Source organism: Piliocolobus tephrosceles, chromosome 5 (genome assembly GCF_002776525.5).
Source record: "Piliocolobus tephrosceles isolate RC106 chromosome 5, ASM277652v3, whole genome shotgun sequence".
In the NCBI taxonomy this organism is placed as follows: Eukaryota; Metazoa; Chordata; class Mammalia; order Primates; family Cercopithecidae; genus Piliocolobus; species Piliocolobus tephrosceles.
Window position 1 is genome coordinate 56,693,078 of NC_045438.1, and position 23,309 is coordinate 56,716,386.

The window sequence follows — 23,309 nt, forward strand, 5'->3', positions numbered from 1 at the left end:
ATTTCCAGTTCAGAAATGGGAAAAAAACCTATCAAGGCCTCAAGCTCCTTGAGATTCAGGAAACCTCCTCACTCCTCTCCACAGCACAGAGAATCCAGTCAGTCATGAAAACGTAACAAGAAACAATGAAAAACTTAAAAACCTCGAAATGCACAATCAGAATGTGACAACATCAAGAAAAGAAACCCTAGGTGTCCAATGCAAGTTTGATGAGTTGGAGAATGCCCCAATGTTTCCATAGCACTGGGGAATTTTCTAGTGCTCCAATGGAATAACATGACTTCCTCCGATACCTCTTTCCAGATCAGAGGTCTCCTGATCAGTCATTAATCACCAGAGGTAATCAAGGCACAGGGATAACAATTTAATTGATTACTTATAACTAAGGTATTATTGAGTGCTTTCTAAGTATCAGGCATACACTTAATCTTCATACGAGTCCTACGAGCAAACTGAGGCACAGAGGACAAAATTACCTACCCAAAGTCACCCAACTAGTAGTAGAATCTGAAGTTAAACCCAGGCAGGCTGATGCTGAAGTCTGTGTCTTTACCACAAAACTACACTATACTAAACATACTAGACATGTTTTTCTTACCTTTAGAACATGCTGAGCATGAATCCTGTATGAGCACCAGTTTTTCTTTCCCCTAAACTGCCTCATGAAAATACTGTAGGAATTGAATTAAGCTATAAATGACAGGCTTTCAGCTAGAAGATATTTTATAAATTATTACAATTTCTTTAAAAAGTAATTATATTAGCTTAGAAATCACTAAAATGGAATCCTTAAAATAGATTACTTTCTTTCTGCTTTTACTCAGTTTTATGATTAATTTAGTACCTCTAAAAGAAAGTAGTTTTACATATTGAATACTGAAATATTCCTTACTGGGGAAAAAAAGGCCCATTTGATATTTTAGTACCCAACATTTCTTTTTAAGGCAAATTCCTTTCTTGCATATAAGATATTAAGAATTAATTTTGTTTCTACTGAAAACAAATGAGAAGTCAAATATACATTTCCTGTAGAGTAATTTAACTTGAAATCAGCCTTCAAATTTAGAAAAAAAGAGCATAAAACTTTTTCATTATCAATGCTACACAAATATTTACTTTCACTATTTAATGATACATTTAATTATCAAATATGAGAGCTACATATACACATACATACACAGATACAGAAATAGTCGGTCAACCTTTTTGTTTCTCATGTGAGACATTTACTGAACACCTCTATGTACCAGGTACTGTTATGTGAGATAGAGGTACAACAGGGAACAAAACAGACACAAATCTCTACCCTCAGGTACTTACACTCCAGAGAGGTGAGTCAGTTAACAAACAAATGGGAAGAACATATATACAGTACGTCAGATGATGATACATTGAATGAGATAAAACATGGCTGGAGTTAGGAACGCAGTGACTTAGGGGTTTGGGGAAACTGAGAAGAGAAGGGTGGCAGTCACTCTTTTCAACAGTCTGCCTTCAAAGATCTTTTGTTCATATTACTGAGGAGAATATGTGGGAATGAATGGAAATCTGGTTCACCCGCTGGCCTAATAAGAAAGAATAAACCCAACAAATGGTGACATACGAGGGACAACAAGTCTTTTTAAGAGCAAAAAAGTCACGTGAGTATTCCTATGTCCACAAAGGGCTACATGAATAAGCCCGAAGGGGTTTATACAATTATTCAGTTTCTTTTTATAATCTCATGATCTTACCAAAAACAATAATATTCCCATTTCCACCTCTAACTGATATATAATTCTTAAAAAATCAGATACACGCACAAAAAGTTCTAGGTTTTCAAAAACAATTTCTCAAACTGTTCTGACAGAAATTAACATTTCTCCATTAATATATACACAAGTTAGTATTAGAATGTACTCATTTTAAATCAATTTATCCTTTTGTATAGAAGTAATAACGTAGAAAACTACATTATTCTATTAAAGTCACATGATAAATTGCTTGTCATCTAAGCCGAAGGTTCAGGGCTCTTTTGTAGTTTTAAAATTACGGAGGAATCAAAGGCCTTTAAGTCATTAAGTGTTCCCTTATGAGGATATCCCTTTACAAGATCCCTGATACAATCTATTTCACTGTTTGCTAGCATTTTAAAAAAAAGTAAGTTCCTCCTTATTTCAAATCCTCAATCCTGTCTCCCTCAATTTCCATCTATTTGTTTTAGTTCTTTCTTAGAAAAGATCAAAACAAGCTTATCCTATCTACCACCAACCTTGGATGTGCAGCTGTGTATGCTCCTACCCAGGGCCTCTTTTATCCAGCTGAAACATGCCCAGTTCCTTCAACTCTTATTTCTCATACAATAACAGTGTCTGTATTTTAAAGATGCATATATCATTTCATTTAAACCTCATCCTAAATCTATGAAAGTACAACTTCCTTCCTTCACTTAAAAAATTTATCTTATAAAAGAATCCTTAAGCTTCATAATGAAGTCTCTCATGATGAAAAGCGTGCATATGTCTTACTCATCTTTTGTCTGAGGAAATGCTTTTTGAACCTAAATGAAGTTCTCAAAAGTCACACCAATTAGTCATTACTGGCCATTATTTATTTTTATTTATTTTTGAAGGAACGGGCCACAACAAGCACAGCTATTAGTAGACTTAAAAAAAAAACCACACAAAACAATTAGTTTGTTTAGCAAAAAATGCGTAAAGCAGGTTTTTTCAAGGTGTAGTCAACAGACCATCTGGGAGTCCTTGTTAAAAATGGAGACTTCCAGATTTCTCCAGACTGTGGAATCAAAATCTCTGGAATGGGGCCTTGGGGATCTATAGTTGAGGAAAAATACATAATCTTTGTGTACCCTGGGGTTTAAGCATCATGGCATAAAGATTTAAATTCAGCTTTTGCCTCCTAAAGAAGGCTCTTTGAGTTTCTCACCTGTAATCCGGGAATAAATCGAGTGTCCTTTTCAACCACCAGAAGTTCAGCGACATCGGCATTGAGAATAGATCTTGTGATCCCCCCTGGCCCAGGGCCCACTTCGTAAACATACGCATTTGCCAGATTGCCAGCTTTCCTTACAATTTTATCTAGAGGAAAAAGAGTTTTAGTTATCTCGATTAACTTGGCAAATTCAACGTATGAAATTTAGCGAGAAAAATCTTCTATAAAAATCCAGCCATCACCCAATCAATTGATCCTTTACGTACAACATTTATTTGACTAACTCTCTACTTAAATTAACATGAAGTGGTAATTCAATATGCTACCACATCACCGTTGAACTGTACCAGTTCCTTAACAAAAACAGGATTAGCATGACAAAGTTTCTTAGTTTAAATTTAGCTAATATTGCAGTTTCTATCTGCCCCATGCAAATTCTTTTCAAATTGATCTGAAACCGACCACCTCCTAAGAACAGATTGGATAAGCATGCAGCACTTTTCTATAGTTATTGAACATTGAATATCTGAATAAGCAACACTAGTTTCACATACAGAATCTTCACTACTGCTAGTATTGCTAGTGAAATCCAAAAGCAAAAAGTGCTGAACTCTCCTTTTTATCTAGAGACATCTTGTTGGTGGTCAATATGCCAACGGCAATAAGTTCTTAGATCACAAGATTTTCAGAAATTTGAATTCTTAGTCATTTTCAGGAAAAAGTTAAATTGAGCAGTTGAGGGTTTTTAAAGCTTTGCACACATGCATGTTAATATGGAAAAATAAATTTTTTAATTAATCAAATTCAACTTAGCAGCCCTTAAGACATCATAAAAGAGTAGAGTATTGACTCAGTGCAGCCAATCATCACATCTGGAAAAACATGCAATGGGCTGGTCTTAATGACTGTGAGATATGGAAATGCAAGGAACTGGTCTTCCTAAGATAGTGGAAATTTAGTCACTGAAAACATACCAGCACTTCTTGTAAGTGTTCACAACCCTATTTTTGCTTGTTTTCAACAACATACCTTTGCCGGCTAAAATGAGGAAACTAGTTTCTTAACCATCCAAAAATGGTTTAGTCTTTTAACAGGGAGGGAATTAGCATCCACAGACCATCTTACCTGTTATGATCGATTTACACACATTCTCACCTAATCCTTACATGTTAACCAAGGACTCCTATCCCAATTTCATTTCTCTTAACCTTTCAGTTTCCTTGTCTATTGTTTCATTTGTACAAGGTCATGGACTTCAACACAGGTATAAATTCTAAAGTCAATGCCTCTCAGAGGGGGAACAGGAAGGACACATTATGGAATACATTTAATATTCTCCTTCTTTAAAACGGAGAGCTACAACAGTAGGCAGGTCTCTGCTCTCAAACTTTTCAGGCACATTGAAATACAAGTGAATATTAAAGAAGCACTATCAAATCAATGAGCTTGGATTTCATTCTTGCTCTCCTCTGCCTCAGCTTCTAACCTCAGGTAAATACCCTAATCTCCCTTAACTCTGGTTCCCATAGAAAGAGTGGATAATACCTAGACTTTGAAACTTACTCCTGAAGATAAAGGCTCATGAGAAAATGTATTTGAAGGATTTTTAAAAATATAACATTATATAAATATATAAAATATATTTTTAAAAATATAGACAGACCTGTAACTTCTACCCTGAGAATGGTGATTTATATTTAGAATGTGGCTATAACAAGCAGAAAAGGCTGGCACTAGCTATTACTAGAACCAAAGAATTTTAGAGTGGTTAATCTTTTAAAGTAGTAGGCCCTTCTTCCAATTAAAAGATGAGGAAACTACCGGGCGCAGTGGCTCACACCTGTAATCCCAACACTTTGGAAGGCCGAGGCGGGTGGATCACTTGAGGTCAAGAGTTTGAGACCAGCCTGACCAACATAGTGAAACCCCGTCTCTACTAAAAATATAAAATTAGCTGGGCATGGTGGCTCAAGCCTGTAATCCTAGCTACCTGGGAGGCTGAGGCACAAGAATCACTTGAACCGGGGAGGCGGAGGTTGCAGTGACCCGAGATCGTGCCATTGCACTCCAGCTTGGGCAACAAGAGCGAAACTCCATCTTAAAAAAAAAAAAAAGATGAGAACACTTAAGAGTTAAATTATTTTATCCAAAGTCATATTGCTACAGGCAGAATAAAGACTACACGTCCAAGAAATAAAACATTTTATGTTTTCTGGAGTGTGCTTCATTTAAGTGAAAATGAACTTTTTGGGTGTGATTTACTGTTCTTTGCAACTTCTGAAGTGGGACCAAACAGAATGAAATATGAACATCTCAAAACCTAAGTACTCCAGCAGTGACTTAGTAGCCATATTTGTAATATATTCTTGCAATCTCATCTCATAGAACATCACTAAGCAACGGTGATAGTGGTTGAACGACCATATATTAATACATTCGTCAAAAATCATCAAACTGAGCACTTCAAACTGGTGAATTTTACTGCATATAAATTATATCTCATAAAAAGTGACTTTAAACAATTAGGTGTGGGAATGTAAACTTGCTAAAAGTAAGCTCCTCGAGGAAACACCGCCTTGTTCTATCCCAGCCCATATCCTATCCCAGCACTAGCACAACGGTGCTTGCCTAATACATACTTATGAATGAATATTAGCGTCCCCGAGGCTTTCCTAGACTCAACAGGTAAACGTTTAAACAACGAATCCTACGAGGGATACTCTTTTCACCAACTTATTGATAAAATCCTGGCACCAATTTAAATTCTGGTAACTTTAAACTGCATGTAAAGCAAGTCCAGCAACATGTGCTGTACCATTTCAGAGTGATTGATTTCAAAGTGACCCAGATTCCAGTATTCACCAGCGCCTTTCACGACACATGAACTCTTCCTCCCCTAGTGAGCTCGGCGTCTAAGCAGCCTGCCTGCAGGCTACATCCCTCTGAACGCGGAGGTTTGTGAGCAATCAACGCACTTCACGTGTCTCCTGGGGGGGTGGGACCGGAGTTCTTTTGATGCAAAGAAGTCGAAGGACCTGACCAAAAGCCCGTCGCACGCCAGTGACTGGACACCCGCCCGCGGGGACGTGCGAGACCCCCCAGCCCACGCCCCTAGGGACACTGGGGAGACATCCGGGGAGCACTGCTAAGCCATCCACCTGTCAGCCTCAAGTCCAGGAGGAAATTCTGTGATAGCTGCTTTGTTGCTTGCAGTCTGAACAACTTAATGATTTCTCGAATCGTGGGCAACGGCGGGAGACGGGAAGTACTGAGCTTCCCGGAGGCAGCCATGAGACTCGTCAAGCACCAGCTACCCCTGCCTCACCAAGGCCCTTCACCGCCGCTCCGAAAGAAACGCGCAGGGTAGGAATCTGCGAGACCTAACGCCCGCCTCGGAGCCAGCCCCATTGGTCAGACCCACCCCACCGGAAGCGATGACGGCGGACAGGAAATCCGGGTGTGCTGGGAGCGCATGCGCTGCGTCCTGCTGCGAGAGGGGCAGGCTGGGTGCGCCGCGGCTTCCGCAAGTGAGAACGGCGGAGGAGCCGGGTGGGAGAGGCTTCTCCGGAGCGGGCGGTTGGGAGAGCACCCAGGAGGGCGGGACGAGGCGGGGCCTGGGCAGAGTGGGGTTTTTCGGGAGAGTTGCTCTGAGATTTGGTGCAGCCGCTTTACTCCAGCCCTGAAGTTTCTAAGGGCTTCCGGCCCTTTGACGTTCCAAATGCCCATCTGTGAATATTAGAGGAAAAGCGAGTGTTTAGAGGCAAAGCTATTGTTTGTTAGCAGTTCTTTCTTACGGTGAGGTGTTTTTAGAACCTCCGCTCTGCAGATGCTGCATGACGGGTTTTTAACTTTATTCAGCCTCAGTTTTTTCATCGATTAAATGGACCTAATGTCTACCTCAAAATTGTGAGCACGAAATGAGAGTTCACCTGGTGTGCACGTTGAGAACACAGTGCACACAGGCATTGGGTAAGCTCGTACGTGATCAATGGTGGCTGTTATAATTATTTGGCAGATGAATAATTAGCCAGTGTAAAGAGGTCATTTAATTTGCTAGGATTACAGCTAAGAACAGAGAGAAGACTCAAATATGAGTTCTGCCCTTCCGTTATACCAGTAAAACAACGAAGCAAAGAAAAATATTAAAGTTTCTCTGATAGATGTGATAATTTTGCTCTTTTAACCCTGCTTATATTTGGACATTGCTGCATTGATCACAAATGAATCTTAACGTTTTTGTCCCTCAGTAAGTTTTTAAAAAAGCTAATGGGAACCGAAATAACTGTGGGCATGATACAGAAATGGGGAGTACTTTGAAATTGCAGTGGAAAACCCAACCACCTTATAAAAGCTATTTTAAAAGGAACTGAGATAATCTCCTAACTTTAAAAAACAGTGATGACTACCATAGAGATAAGGAGATTTACCCAACGTGGCATCAAAATGTAGGCTGAAAGTACAGACTCTTGATTCAGATATCTTATTGTCCACAACACACTCTACCTGAGAAGGCATTCATTCACGGTTGTATTCATTATTTCACGTACTCCTCGCAATGGTCCTGTGTGAATGAGATTATTATTCTTAGTTTACTGTGAAGAAATAGGGGAGGTGAGGTCATTTGACTTGCCCAGAGTCAGACAGCAAAGTACAGGGAGAAGACAACCTGAGTTGTGTCTTTTCTGAGTTCTGATCTCACTGGCCACACTCAAGTGTCAGCTTATTATTTTTAAGTTAATTTATGTTAATTTATTAATATTTAAATATATAGAAATACGAATCTAGATGTAAACATAAGCCTACAGTTTTCATGTAACTATTTAAACAATTGCAATAAATATATACAAAACCAATATAAATAGCCTTATTAATTGACAGTGATGAACACGTTAAATCATTACACTTAGTGCTAACTGGCAAGATTCCTTTTTTTTTTTTTAAGTTTCAGCTTACCAGTGATACAGTATACCATTTAATGACTGGATGTTCTCATTAGTTTCTGGAGTCAAACTATTACCAAATCTTTGTTCAAATTTTTTTCCATTGTCGCTGGTCTTTCTTTTGGAAGAGCATGGAAGCTACATATTAAGTCTGCCTGCATCTGTTTTCAGTAGCTTGGAAACAAGTGAATTTGAATTATTTGGCACTAATGCTACCATGAACACACATGTTGCCTAACAGGTATAAAGAGGATATTCAGATGACCCCAAATATAATCACATAAGCTTTTTAAAAGATTAACATCAACATAAAAACAAACTAAAATCTAAATGAGTAAAACACCTTTGCATGGAGAATTTGTAGATGCCTGATAATTTGTCCCCAGATCTAAATATGAATTTATGGATGGCTTATGCTATGCCATTTTCAATTACTGACATTGTTGAGATTATTACCTACTATTTATAAAGAAACTTCCTATGTTACTTAATTCTCATTTCAGTTCTGTGATGTAGGTTCACAAAGATGTGTCTTAGTTCATTCCTGCTGCTATAACAAAATATCTGAGACTGGGTACTTTATAAGGAACAGAAATATACTTCTCACAGTTCTGGAGGCTGAAAGTCCAAGATCAAGGAGCTGGCAAGTTTGGTGCCTTGTGAAGGCTGCTCTCTCTACCTCAAGATAGCATCTTGTTGCTGCATCCCCCAGAAAAGAGGAATGTCATGTCCTCACATGTCCGAAGGCAGAAGGGCAAAAAGGGATTAGCTAATTCCCTCCAGCTCTATCAGGTTGCTAATCCCATTTATGAGAGCTCTACCTCAATTAATTAATCACCCCCTCAGGGCCTCCCTCTCAATATACTACCACATTGGTGATTTAGTTTCAGCACATGAATTTTGGAGGACATTCAGACCATAGCACAGTGCTTTGCTAGTAAGTGGTGGAACTGAGTTTAGATCTTCCGTCTATACTGTGCTTTTTATTAACCTCTGATACGTGTTAAATAATTTTTTAACTGAGTTAAAAATTCTAGCTTAGGAGAATCTTCCAAGTTTTTAATAGTTCTTGAGATCCAATTTTTATCATCATAAATATCTAATCCTCAGTTTTTAATTTTCAGAAAATTATGCATAACTCCCTGCAAAAGCCTAAGAAATCAGCAGGGGGTGTTTTGGTAGTGTATTTCACATATTAATGCAAATGGTTTTATCCCTTAAAGGAGAAGTATGCAGTTTCATCAGTTTTGAAGCTTTGAAGTGTCTGCTTCATCTAGATACAGATTTTAATATGCTAAAATATTATAATTAATACAGAAATCACTAGCCCCACCTGTCAGTGAAGATGAAGAACTACAAATGATTCATACTAAACTATATTGCAGAATTCTAATTTGCATAAAATCCCAAAATGGTTATATAGGAAAATTACTTATTATTTTAGTATTTATTTTAATAAAAATGCATATGTGACTGTATTTGGCATAAGTGATTTAGTGTCTATTTATAGAAAAAGTGCTAATTCTAAAAGGTTGTCATTTTACCGTTCCCTGAAAGAGATTTGAAAGCTGCAGAGAGCAGTATCTTCCTGCCATGTGGGAATTTTCAGAGAAAATTAAATGTGGTTTGGAATTGCCAAATTGAACTTTATAAAATGACTATTATGGTATGTAAAGTGCCCTTTTCTGATAGTATTTTATAATTACATATAATATGATTCAATGCTCCAGAGAAATATTAAGAGCTACATTTCGCGCAAATTTAGGGTTTTTTTGTTTTAATGGCTCTTTGATGCCCACCGTTCACAAAGGAATCTAGTGACCTACCTAGAGGGAAGAAGGAAAAATGTGATAACTCTGAGCAGACAGACCAAATGCTTATTCTGTGGGGATAGAAGTAGGGCAACTTATGGCAACAAAACCAGCTAATTGCCTGAGGGAACCATGGAACACTTACACTATTTTTGAAAATATAGTGTTTATCCCTATTTCAAGCAGTATTTGAAAGCCTGCTCATTGTCCCCAAAGGTCTGTGAATTACTGTCAAGTATTCTAATGAGGTGTTGAGGATGGGCAACTCATTTGACTCAGGGAGCTATGGGTAGAGCTTTTTCCTACACAGTAAGCAAACCTTTTTGTGAATGAAGAAAATATGCTAACAGCATTATAAAATAATTAGCCTTTATTATATAGGCAAACCTTTGAGATACTATGGATTCAGTACCAGACCACCAAAATAAAGTGAATATCTCCATAAAGTGAGACAGATGAAGTTTTTGGTTTTGCAGTGCATATGAAACGTATGTTTACATTCTATTGTTGTCTATTAAGTGTGCAATAGCATTATGTCTACAAAAAATATGTACATTTAAAATACCTTATAGCTAAAAAAATGCTAACGGTCATCTGAGGCTTCAGTGAATGTTAATCTTTTTGCTTGTAGAGAGTCTTGCCTTTGACTTGATGGAGCTAAGTGATCAGGGTGGTGGTTTCTTAAAATAAGACAGTGAAGTTTGCTACATCTTTTAACTCTTTTTGTGAAAGATTTCTCTGTGGCAGACAATGCATTTTACCCATGGTAGAACTTCTTTCAAAATTGGAATGAGTCCTTTCAAACTCTGCCACTGCTTTATCGACTAAGTTTGTGTAATATTCTAAATCTTTTGTTGGCATTTCAACAATGTTCACAGTATTTTCACAGGAGCAGTATTCTACAGGAGTAGATTCCATCTCAGGAAACCACTTTTTTGTTAATTCCAAGAAGCAACTCCTCATTCATTCAAGTTTTAACATGAGATTGCAGAAATTCAGTCATATATTTAGGCTTCACTTCTAATTCCATTTCTCTTGCTACTTCTACCACATCTGCCATTACTTTCTCTACTGAAGTCTTGAGCCCCCCAAAGTCATCCATGAGGGTTAGAAACCGCTTCTTCCAAACTTCTGTTAATGTTGATATTGTAGCCTCCTCCATGAATCATGAATATTCTTAATGTCATCTAGAATGGTAAATCCTTTGTAGAAGGTTTTCAATTTATTTTGTCCAGATCCATCAAAGGAATTACAATCTCGGGTAGCCATACCCTTACAAAATGTGTTTCTTAAATAATAAGACTTGAAAGTAAAAAGTACTCTTTGATCCATGGGCTGCAGAATGGATGTTATGCTAGCAAGCATGAAAACAGTATTAATCTCCTTGTGTATCTCCATCAGAGCTCTTGGGTGGCCAGATGTGTTTTCAGTGAAGAGCAACATTTTACAGATTTTTTTTTCCTGAGCAGTAGGTCTCAACAATGACTTAAAATATTCAATAACCATACTGTAAACAGATGTACTATCATCCAGGTTTTGTTGTTTCATTTATTTCTAGAGCACAAGTAGAGTAGATTTAGCGTAATTCTTACTTGCACTAGAATTTTTAATATGATAAATAAGCATTGATTTCAATTTAAGGTCACCAACTTCATTAGCCCCTATTAAGTGTTAGCCTGTTGTTTGCAGCTTTGAAGTCAGGCATCAAAATGTCCTTTCTAGCTATGAAAGTCCTAAATGGCATGTGTTCTTCCAATATAAGGCTGTTTTGTCTACATTGAAAATCTATTATTTGATATCACCACCTTCATCAATGATCTCTCCATCCCCTCAACATCTATATCCCATACCATCATCAATTCCCAAAATCGTATCTCGACAACAGATCTCACAATTGACTTCTCTCCAGTTCTGCTGCCAGCATCTTTCACATTCATTCCTGCAACCACTTTCAGTCTTGTTCTACAATACATTTATATTCAGCAGCAAAATGAGCTTTAAAAGTGGAAATTGGATCACTTCACTTATCTGCATACAACCCTTCAGGGGACTCCCAATTGCATTTAAAATAAAAATGTAATCCCTCGCTATGGCCTAAAAAACCTATGTCCAACCTCATTTAGATCCACCTTCCCGAAGATAAGCTGTGGCCCTGCTGGTCCTCTTTCAGTTCCTCAAACATGCCAAGTGCTTGCTTCCTCTCTTTCCTTGCATATGCAGTTTTCTCTGCCTGGGATGATCACCTCCCACTCTTCAGCTGGCTGTCGCCTTTTCTTTTTCCGTCTCAACTTCAAGGTGACCTTTTCAACTGGAGCTTTTCTTGACAAATTCTAACAAGAGAAGGACCTAATTTGACCTTTGACAAGCTCACCTTGAGGTTTTGCTCTTCTATTGCTTCCTCAAAAAAAATTTTTTTAAGCATAGTCTTAAGTGTCACATCAACAGATTTCTTCCAAAGGTTCCATCTTAGTAGAACAGGTTCAGGTTCAGAGCACACAGGGCTCCTCTTTTGCTCTATCAATGTCTGCTAACTGACCTGCCGAAAGGTGACAGCCAATGTCTAACAATCAGAAAAAATGCCAGAGGTCACAGAGCTGGAGGTAGATCTAGATCCTCAGGCCAAGCATTAACTCTTTGGTTGGTGGATTATGAGGACTTCTAGGAAGTCTTAAGGGAGAATCCAGTGTGGCTCAGGCACCAGTGGCAGGTATTTTGGGGATCCTGGGAGCATCTATTTTTGGCAGGTGTGGCTGTGTCCTAATTCAATATTGTAACAAGTATAATATGGCCATTCTGGTACATTCAGACTAAGTATCAGTCAGTCGTGTTTCTACTCAGGGGTCTCTGCGACTCTTCATCTCAGTCTTGTTTGCCCCCTTTGGTACAACTACCCTTGATTTTCATTATTATTTATGTTGCTTATTTGTTTTTCTGTGTATATATCTGTCTTCCCTACTAAAATGTAGGATCCATGAAAACAGGGCAGTATCTATTTGTTCACTAAAGTGAACCAATTGTTCACTTAGAAAAATTCTGATACACGATGGATATTTAATACATATTTGCTAAATAAATGAATGAAAATGACTTCCTCTGATTAGTTAGGGTACATTTGATTTTCTATAAGAATATGAAACTCCAAAAATTATAGCTGTTTTCAAACTTTTAAAAGTCCTGGGTAGATCTTTTTGTAGACTATCTTATATTTCTCCCCAAGAACCCCTATCATGAAGTCATCACAGTAGCCTTTCTAAGAAGCTTATATTTCTAAATCGGATCTCTTTCTCCAGCTCATGCTCCTTTTTGGCTTAAAATTTTTCCTGGTTCCTTTTTTTACCACTTACAGGGAGAATGTTTAGACCTCTTATTGTGCCACTCAAGGTCTGACACAATCTAGGTCTAAATTCCTTTCTAGTTGCATTTCTGTCATGCCTCCTTTATTTCCTTTATTTCAGTAGTATATCCTGAGACCTGCTACTCCACAAGAATGCCTCCGCAACTCTATCTGCTTTTTTGGGCGAAATCCTTTTCATTTTCTGGGCCCAACGCAAGTGTGACTCCTTGTGAGAAACTTTTTGATATTTACTGACCACCTTCTTGTCATGCTCTCCACTCTGGCCCTGATCCCTTCCACTCTGAGGTCCAGTTCTGCTACATTCATAAACCCAGCAGAATCCATGTTGCATTTTGCAATATAGTAACTTGCATCCTCACATACTGCATTGTAATATAATATAATTTCAGTGCCTCCTTTGTCAGACTCTTAGCTCTTCAAATAAAACAGTGTATTTTATTCATCTTTGTGTATGCAGCACTAGCAGGGTGCCTGACACACAGGGGGCACCAAGATATGTTTCCTGATGAGACCCAAACCATGGAGATTGTTGCCAGTCTTAGACACAAACTGCACAGCAAACTGTATTGAATAGAGCAGAGGGGCTGGAGTTAAGAAAACTTGGGTAAAAATCCAGGCTTCATCTTCCTTTTACTTCTGTGACCTTGGGCAAGCTACTTAATCTTTTTGGAACTTAGTTTTTGTGGTAAGCAGAAAAATGGCCCCCAAAGATGTTCACATTCTAATCTCTGGAAGATGTGAATATGTGAAGTTACATGGCAAAGGGGAGTTAAGGTTGCAGATGAAGTGTAGGTTGCCAGTCAGCTAACTTTAAGACAGGGAAATGATCCTGAATTATGCGGGTGAGCCCATTGCAATCACGAGTCCTTAAAGGTGGAAAAGAGAACTGGAAGAGAGAGCCAGAGAGATGACAGCGTGAGAGGGACTTGGCCTGATGTTGCTGGCTTTGCAGATGGAGGAAGACAGTGGAGGAGGTTCAAGAGGCAAGAAGGTTGAGCATCCTCCAGAAGCTGGAAAAGGCAAGAAAATTGATTCTCCCCTAGAGCCTCCAGAAAGGAAGGCAGCCCTGCTGACATCTTGATATGAGCTCAGTGAGAGCCATTTCAGACTTCTAAATGACTGAATGGTAGGATAATACACTTGTGTTGTTTTGAGCCACTAAATCTATGGTAATTTGTTACGTCAGCCACAGAAAACCAATGTAGCTACTTTGCAGCATGAGAATAGTAACAGATGCTTTATAGCATTACAAAATATGTGTTATGTCTCATTATACTTCATAAGACAATGCATGTAATGGACCAAATATAGTGCTTAACACTGAAGTTATTTCATAAATTCGTGAATTCTCTTCTCCTTCCCTCTTCCTGTGTGAACATGCTCATCTAATAGACATAGATCTAGCTATATATAATCAACATACAAATTGTATGCTATTAAAATAAATGTTCTTATGGTATTAAAATGAAATAACCATCAGGATATCGTTCCCTTATTGTTGTAACATATGACAAAGTAAGCTCAGAAGATTACTGCTCATTTATTATTCTGTAGCTTTCATGAAAGATGATTTTTTCCTTCTGCAGATTTTTATTGAGCTTGGCCATTGCATATTAACTCTTTATTCTTTTGCTTCATTATTTAGAGGCATTGACAGTTTTAACACTGGAGAGTTATCTTCAGGACACAATTACAAATATTATACCTTAACACAAGTGCATCATTTGATCTTACCATTGTCCATTTCAAAACTATTCATTTTAGGCCTATTAGACACCTTTCTTGTTCTTTTTGGGGATGGGAGTAAGGAAGGGTCAGTGGTTCTAATTCAGCAGAAAGGTTTAGGTAACAATTATACCAAATCAAGTGGAGGTGCAAAATATAAAATCTTGAATTATCGTAATAAAAATGTTAAATGGTGTTGTGAAATTATATACATTATGTTGTGATGGAAATCCTGTAATTTTAGATTATCTTCAAAATGGTTTGCTTAAGAGTCTTATACATAGTAGGGAATATTGGGAAGGAAAGAAGAGTGCTGGCCTAGGAATCTATAATAACTGCGATAGTTAATTTATCTTGCATTATGCTTTATTATATCATGTTATAATATATCAACATCACACCCTATCATAGCATATTATATTATAATGTCTATATTACTTATGAGTTAAATAGGCTTTTGTAGTTTCACCTAGGAATCCAATTATGGCTTAAACTGTTTTTAGTTTAAAATTTAATTTATTTTTTGTTTAAACTATGTTTCCGTCATGATTGGATTCCTAGGTGAAACTACAAAAGCAAATTTTAATGACTTCCTATTTCAATAGGAAAAATGCCTCCCAAATTCCAATGAATTTAGAAATGATTTGTTGCAGATTGCCAAACCAAGTTTTTGTAACTGTCCGTGTTATTCCTATTCTCTTGTGCTTCAATCTGTAGCCAATCTTTTTTTTTTTTTGGTTTTTTGGTTTTGAGACAGAGTCTCACTTCTTCACCCAGTCTGGAGTGCAATGGTGCGATCTCGGCTTATTGCAATCTCTGCCTCCCAGGTTCAAGCAATTCTCCTGCCTCAGCCTCCCCAGTAGCTGGGATTACAGGCATGTGCCACCACCACACCCAGCTAATTTTTGTGTTTTTAGTAGAGATGGGGTTTTACCATGTTGGCCAGGCAGGCTGGTCTCGAAAACTCCTGACCTCAAGTGTTCCACCCACCTCAGCCTCCCAAAGTGCTGGGATTACAGGTGTGAGCCACCATGCCTGGCCCCAGCTCTTTATTTCTCATATGTATTTTTCAAACTTTTTAGACCATGACTATTTAGACCATGCTTTAGACAAGCAGATTCCTAGTTAATCTGCTTGTATACAGGGAGAAAGGCCAGACTGAACAACCTCTTGGAACACCATTATTAGAGACAAGTTGTAACATCAAGGCAAACAGGGCTTCTCTACAATGCAGAGTCAGTTGTTTGTATCCCCTGAAAATCAGGCCCTGAGGCAAGGGTGTGGATGCAGGTTGTCTGTTTAATTGCCCCTGTTGGAGAGGTGATCCCAGGAAGCACAAGTGAGGAAGTAAGAAATGCCTTTTACATTGTAACCCTATATATACACACACCCACCCACACACACACTTAAAAAAACACTCTGTATGTGTGATGCAATCTTTTACAAACTATTTTCTAAAGTATTTGACTTTAAAAAAGTGATTGTTACAATTTATTATAATAATTATTACTGCCTGATAATAGGTTATGACCTGCCATTTGTAAAACACCGTCTTACTTTCTTATCAATCCCTAAACCTAAGAAGTGTAACATGGTATACTGATCCATTATCTCTGACAGGTTTCCTTCATTCACTTGCCATGACTATCTTTGTAGCTCAGATAACAGACTTTTTTTGTTTGCTTTTTAAGTTTGGGAACCACTAGCAGTGCAGGTCACTAAGAAATGTGGTAGGCATGTAATTTAAATGTATATACTCTCAACTTAGTTTATTGTAAAATATAATGATTCGTGTCCTGTGAGAAAGGTTGTATACTATTTTCCCATTCTTAGATGCATTGACTTTTTGGGAGTCTTGTGGTACATGTCTTTTTCTTGTGTATTAAGTGGAACACAGAGCATTTTGCTTCTTTTTTTTTTGTTGCAGGAAAAAGGCCCTTCACTGTTAGAGGAAACTTTGGGAAGAAATGGTCCTGGAAGCTTATATAATTTAGGAGGCTTTCTTTAAGAAAAGAATACAAGATTATAAATGTAAAATTAATTATCAAAGCCATTTATTTGGAATAAGAAAAGGACTGACAAGAAATGACAGATACTTAATGACAAAGAGCAGAAACAACAACATCCTGAAAAGTAATAGACCATTTTTTATTGTAAAAGTAAACAAAGAAATTTTATTTTATTTAGCCTAATATTTAATCGAATTTCCTGCTTTAGACTTCTTTGATAATTTTTCGCTTCCATTTTTGAAAGCAAACTCTTCAGTTTCATCTTCATATGATAATGTTTTAGGAATATATTCCATAGAGAGAATAGAAAAACAATTTAATCTTCCTTCTACCATGATTGATTACAGTTTGGTTTTTATTTTTGATAATTTAGAAACATTTCTTATAGCTTTCACAACTCATAGCTGGCAATGTCATATAAACTGTTAGGACTGCTCTCAAATTTGGAAAACCTCTATTTAAGTTTTTTGCACATATGATCTGTTTGTTTTCAAGGCGTTTCAAGCTTTCTAGTGCGTTGTCCTATGTTGAGTACTTTGAATTAATGACACTCATTAACCAGTTTGTCATAGGTGTACTCATTGTGGTGATGTATTGTGAGTTTATATTTTATTCATTGATAACAATATTTGGTGTCAAAAAATTGGGGTATTTAATTTTTTCCAGTGTATTCATATGATTCACTTGTGTTTGTTAATTTGGGTTATCAAGTAATCCATAAGCGTATCATTATTTTTACTCTATTCTTCTGACTGCTTTTGAGATGCTGAATGTTTTTGTTGCAATTTACTTCTTGATACTGAAATAATTTCTATTGATTTTATTGCTCACTCTGTTGCTTTTGTGTCTTACTCTGTTTTTTTTTTTTATTGACATTTTCTCTCACTTCTTTAAATACTTGATTTAAAGATAGCAGAAAGAACACTCCATATTCTCCCAACAGGAGTCTATAATTTTACATTTATTTTACTGAAATGTTCTGAAACATCTTGCCAAATTTCAGTTAAAATGTGTATTTCTAACTGAATTTCCCCTTTAGCCAGATTCCAAAAGTGCTCTCCGTCACCAGAATACAACCTGAAAAGAGACAGTGGTCTTTTTTAGTCTTTTAAACTAGGGTTAAAATGTCTTGCTTTTGTAAATTTTACAAAAACATATACCATTTGATTAGATTTCTAGAGCCCTCCCAAGGCTTGAAAATGGCTTGCTCAAGTGAAAGGCCCTGACATTTCAACTTCTCACGCTTCCTAGTTAATCTACTTGTATACAGGGAGAAAGGCCAGACTGAACAACCTCTTGGAACACCATTATTAGAGACAAGTTGTGACATCAAGGCAAACAGGGCTTCTCTACAATGCAGAGTCAGTTGTTTGTATCCCCTGAAAATCAGGCCCTGAGGCAAGGGTGTGGATACAGGTTGTTTGTTTAATTGCCCCTGTTGGAGAGGTGATCCCAGGAAGCACAAGTGAGGAAGTGGGGAAAATGCCATGGGAAGAGGAGAAAGGCCAATTCCAGGGATTAGGGAGTAGTTTCATGTTAGGGCTCCAGGGCAGCTGGGGCTCAATCCCAGGGGATCTTTTGAAAAACTGTGTGCAGCCCAACTCAGCATTGTCCCACCAGAAGTTGGGGAGGCTCCAAAACCCTCGGGCATGGAAGACAGCAGGGGAAGTGGGGAGCTGTCAGTTTGCCTGGGACCACAGCTGCAGGTGAACTCAGGAGGACCATGCGGATCTGGGGTGGGGCAAAGCCAGGCAGCATCTGCTACCCTCTGTGAATCTTATTCACTTCCGAGTTTAGGAACTCAAAATTATTTAGAGTGATAAGGAATCTTCAATGTTGTGGATCTTTCTCATGTCATTAAGAGGACTTTGAAGTTAGTGGACAATGTGAAGTCATCCCTAACTTGCCAAAGGAAGTGTTCAAATCCAAGTATTGAAATTCTAGAATCAAGACATTTTGAACTAGAGATGAGTATTCTCTTTTTTTTTTTTTTTTTTTGAGATGGAGTCTCACTCTGTCACCCAGGCTGGAGTGCAGTGGCCCATCTCCGCTCACTGCAAGCTCCGCCTCCTGGGTTCATACCATACTCCTGCCTCAGCCTCCCGAGTAGCTGGGACTACAGGGACCCGCCACCTCGCCCAGCTAATTTTTTGTATTTTCAGTAGAGACGGAATTCACCGTGTTAGCCAGGATGGTCTCGATCTCCTGACCTCATGATCTGGCTGCCTCAGCCTCCCAAAGTGCTGGGATAACAGGCGTGAGCCACCACGCTTGGCCGAGTGTTCTCTTTAAATGGAAAGAAGGCATAGTTAGAATTTCTAATTGCCTTTAATTAAATCTATCACCTCCTAAGTATAAACAAAAGTGGTGAAATATTTTTGGATATACCAACAGTGAACAGTTCATTAATGAGAATGAATTTTACCTTTCTGAGGGTTCCCATTGCATAACTATTCATTTTGAGGAAGGCAAGAGCTGACCATTTTATGCTTATCTACTGTGGTCATCTATTAAAGACTGGAATTATGATAATCCAAAGGGGAAAATAAAATATTTAAAATGGGATTGGTCTAAGTAGGAGAATGAACATTAGGCTAAGTGTTAATAAAGCTGGATTTTGTCCCATTTAGTCAGCTCCATAAACCCTGAGAAGCCATTTTTCTTCTCTGTGCCTCAGTTTCCTCATCTGTACGATAGAGGGCTTGGATTGGCTGATCCTGAAGGTCACCTCCAGTTCTGAGGTAGTCGTTGAAAACATGAGGACTGAAGCCTGTCCTAAGGCAGGGGTCTTATTGTGGTATTGTGGACTTGACCAGATGTTAACCTTTCTGACCTTTACTTTTCTCCTCAGAAAAATGAAGGGGCTGGGCTATTCTTTAAGGACACCTCTGTTCTGCTGTCCAGATAAATAAAAATGTGAAGGGAAAAATCTGGAAAAATGCATAGAGTGAAGCTCAGCATGGCCACTGGGTGGCGATCTTGTTCCATGTTAAGAAAAATTTTATTGCGTTTATCAAGTTTCAAAGTTTGACTTAGCATGGTGAAGAAAGACTTGCAAAAGGATAAAATAAAAAAAACAGGCCAGCAAAAACCAGAATTATGGGGGAAGTGACAATAAACAGCAATGCCGAATAAGAGACATAAAATCCCTGTAGTCAAGGCAGTAAAACATAGAAGGGTATATGAGAGTTGTTTTGGGTATTATTTAAAGGAATATAGGGAGAAGAGTACCTTGTAAATTCATATAGTTTTTGAGAAATGTGACATAAAAGTTAACTCTAACATTTAAAAATTAAACTTGTAGAATTACCAAATACCTTAAGACTGTGCTAGAGTACTGAAGTCTAAACTTAAAAAATCTAAACCAAATCAGCAAACATTTGTTATTTCTTTTGTCTAAATCTCAAAGGAACACTTAAGGGAATTGTAATACTGTTCCAACCTTTTGGTATTAAATCAAATGAACCAATGAACAAGTTGTGAGCTTTTTCGCATTTTATGGGAGGAGGTGGTCTTTCTCAGGCTGTCTCACTTACCTTGAGAATCTTGGGGTGATTGTTCCTGAGGCTAGCGATTGCCCCTGCATTGGGTTGAGGGCCATTTCTCTGGGAAGAGCTGAGCATCGGGAATCGGGAGGAATGCAGAGGAGGATAAAGGTTCTCTGATGGTAGTGCCACCAGCCTCTATCCTTAGAAAAGGTTATATTCAAAGAAAAACACAATCTTCCCACCAAAGCACCAGTGAGCATGAAGGGAAGAACACAGAGACTTGAAGAAGAGGACAATGACAGCCCAGGTTCACACTCCTGAAGATGGCAGATTATGTCTCATAAAATAAGCCAAGATCTGACAGCCGGAGGATGCCTAGGCCACAGTCTGCCATTTCCCATTGTTGACTTTTCTGTTCACCATCCCCTCTGGTTTTCTCCAAGTTAACTCCTTATCCTAGTTTTGCTAGGTGGATACAGGTTTCTTCTGAAGGCCAAAGCGTGGTTCCTATTGCCCTGGTTGCCATGGCTGTTTCTTTTCTCTCCTTTCCTTTGATACATTAGCTATTAGTTTACATAATCCAGTCACCGGTGGATGTTCCCATTCAAAAGGCAAAAAAAAAAAAAAAGGTTATATTGCTAAGTAACCTTTAACAATGAATACCATTCATTATGCATTTGCTTAATGATACAAAGGCATTGTTTGCTCTATTACAGGTGATAACAGCAGATCAGAGGCACCGAGGTCGGCCAGAATGTGCTTGAGAAGAGCCAGCAGAGACTGTATGGAAATTATGCTTAGCATTTATGTTGCACTTTATACTCTCAAAGGATTCTGCAATTATTAATTGATTATCCCACACAATAGCTCTATGAGGAAGGTCAGTGTCAGTAGCTCTATTTTACAGATGAGGAATCAGATAGCAGTTAAGTGATTCCCCCCTTCCCACCTCAACATTTAAAGATCTTATGTCAAAGCAGACCTAGGGGTGGGGGCAGCAGGTAAGTTACAAAGTGATCGAAGAGTAAACAGACTAGGGCTGCCTCTTGCCCAGGCTCCACTTCCTTTCATCTGTCTTTTGAAAGCCTTCTGAACATAAGCGAGGTTCTGGACTTGCATACTGCCTCCCCGGGCAGCCTAGTTACTCTTGCTGTGCTTGTCTTTTCTACATATCCACTGTTGTGTGTTTAGTTTTATTTCCTTTTCATTCATTCATTCATTCATTCATTCATTCATTCATTCATTCATTCAATGAAACTTAATTGGGCATTTATTGTAGTTGATTTGGTCAGGAATATAGAAATGAAAAACACGATTCTTGTCTTTGAGGAACTTTAATTTCTTAATAGGGATACACACACAACACACACACACACAGACACACACTGCTGGAGGACATGGGATGAAAAAGGTGTTAATTCTTCTTGGCAGCATCACGAAGGTCTATGCTGAGGAGATGGTGTTTGAGCCAATCTCTTGATAATGCCATGCTTGTGATCCAAGCAGCAGGATCCTGATGGTCCCTAAAGGAGAGATGATAGAAGGTATCCTGAATGTCGGCGACTTCAAATTTGCAAAGGCCAAAGCCTGTTAGGTCGGGCCTCCTGTTGGGTAATGTGATAGACTCTTATCCCATAGTTTTTTAATTATTTGTGTGAATGTTTTTCTTTTTTACAGGACTAGAAACAATTTAAAAATGAGGACAAATTCTGATGGCCCACAGCATATTATAGGGAATAATAGCAGGAATAGCTACCATGTATCGAGTAAATGAGCCTATTCTGTTTAGTGCTTTACATAGCTGATTCTAGTTAAGCCTGACAAAAACCTTTGAGGCAGTATTGTTCCCCCCACTACCCCCCCTTTTTTTTGACAGTTGAGAAAAAGAGAAACTGGGAAAGTTTAAGTAATTTGCTCACAGCTACATAGTTCTGTATGCTATTGAACAAGAATTTGGTGACCTGTGCTTTGTGCTAAGCACTGAGATCCAAATGGTGAGCACAGCAAATGTGGACACTCCCCACATGTAGCTTATAGTCCATGGCAGAAGACAGACATTAACCAATAATAACCATATAGCAATGTATAATTACAACCTGTAATAAAGTCTCTGCAGGGAAAAACAAAATGTTCAGTATAGGAGAAGCTAGCACAGTGTGACCAGATCTGACCATGGGCCAGTAGACGTGAGAAGAGATATGAGGAAAAGGTCAAGGTCAGGGAGCACACAGCTGGAGGTTCTGATGGTGAAGCTGAGTAATGAAAGATACATGGGTGTTAAGTAGTCCAAAGAGAAAGCATGTGCAAAGGCCCTGGTGTAGGAGCTGGGAGTATCTGAGAATCTGCAAGCTGGTCTGCTGCAGGAGATGACTGGAGAAGGAGAGGTGGCACATCTTGTAAGATGGTGTAGGCTGGGATAGAGTTTGATGTTTAGAAATGAGAGGCATTGCATTCACAGGTTTTAAGGGAATGCATTCCTTGATGAGATGAATAGTCAATCTAGGTGTACTGGGGAGAGCAAATGGGAGAGGAGTCAGAGAGTGAGAAAGGAAAGTGGTTAAGAGGGTATTATAGTAATTCTGGTGTGAAATAATGGTGAGGCCAGGGTGGCAGTGGTACACATGGTGAGAAATGTGTTTGTGAGGTATTTGCAAAGACAGTTCTTGGTGATGGGTGGGAATAGGTGGGGTGGGGAGGGAAAGGAAGGTCCTCAAGGCTGATTCCCAGGTTCCTGCCTTGGACAGATGAATGGTTGGAGATATATATAGGATGTGCTTTTGTATGTTGGAGGGGGACCAGGAATTTGAGAGGAAGAGTTCTTGAGTAGGTGGCAGAGGAATAATTTGAATCTGTGTCTGTTTTTCATCAAAATATGCTTCTCATCAATTCCTGAAACATACACATGTTTTTGGAAATCCACGCTGGATAACTCTTCCATCTTGCTAGTTCTGATCAGCTTCTGTTGTCACCACTGTGATCTTCTGAAAGAACTGCATTCACTTTCGTTGCATAATCAATGAATGACATCAGTGAGAGAAATGTCCATCCAG

General features: G+C 38.5%; 1 protein-coding gene across 4 annotated transcripts in view; it reads right to left on the bottom strand.

The window, feature by feature from the left end:
• Positions 1-6,317, bottom strand: part of TFB1M (transcription factor B1, mitochondrial) — a 54,629-nt gene extending 48,312 nt beyond the window's left edge. Inside the window, exons 1-2 of one of the 4 annotated variants that reach the window (XR_003309448.2) lie at positions 6,090-6,317; positions 2,926-3,077 (exon numbers count right to left, since the gene is read on the bottom strand). Coding sequence is in view for 2 of the 4 variants with exons in the window: in XM_023206085.2 (XP_023061853.1) it covers positions 2,926-3,077; positions 6,090-6,222 (285 nt within the window). In the remaining 2 variants the exon portion in view is untranslated. The remainder of the gene's footprint in view (positions 1-2,925; positions 3,078-6,089) is intronic. The other 3 variants (XM_023206085.2, XM_026454398.1, XM_026454399.2) reach the window with 3 other exon arrangements.
• Positions 6,318-23,309: the final 16,992 nt, after the last annotated feature.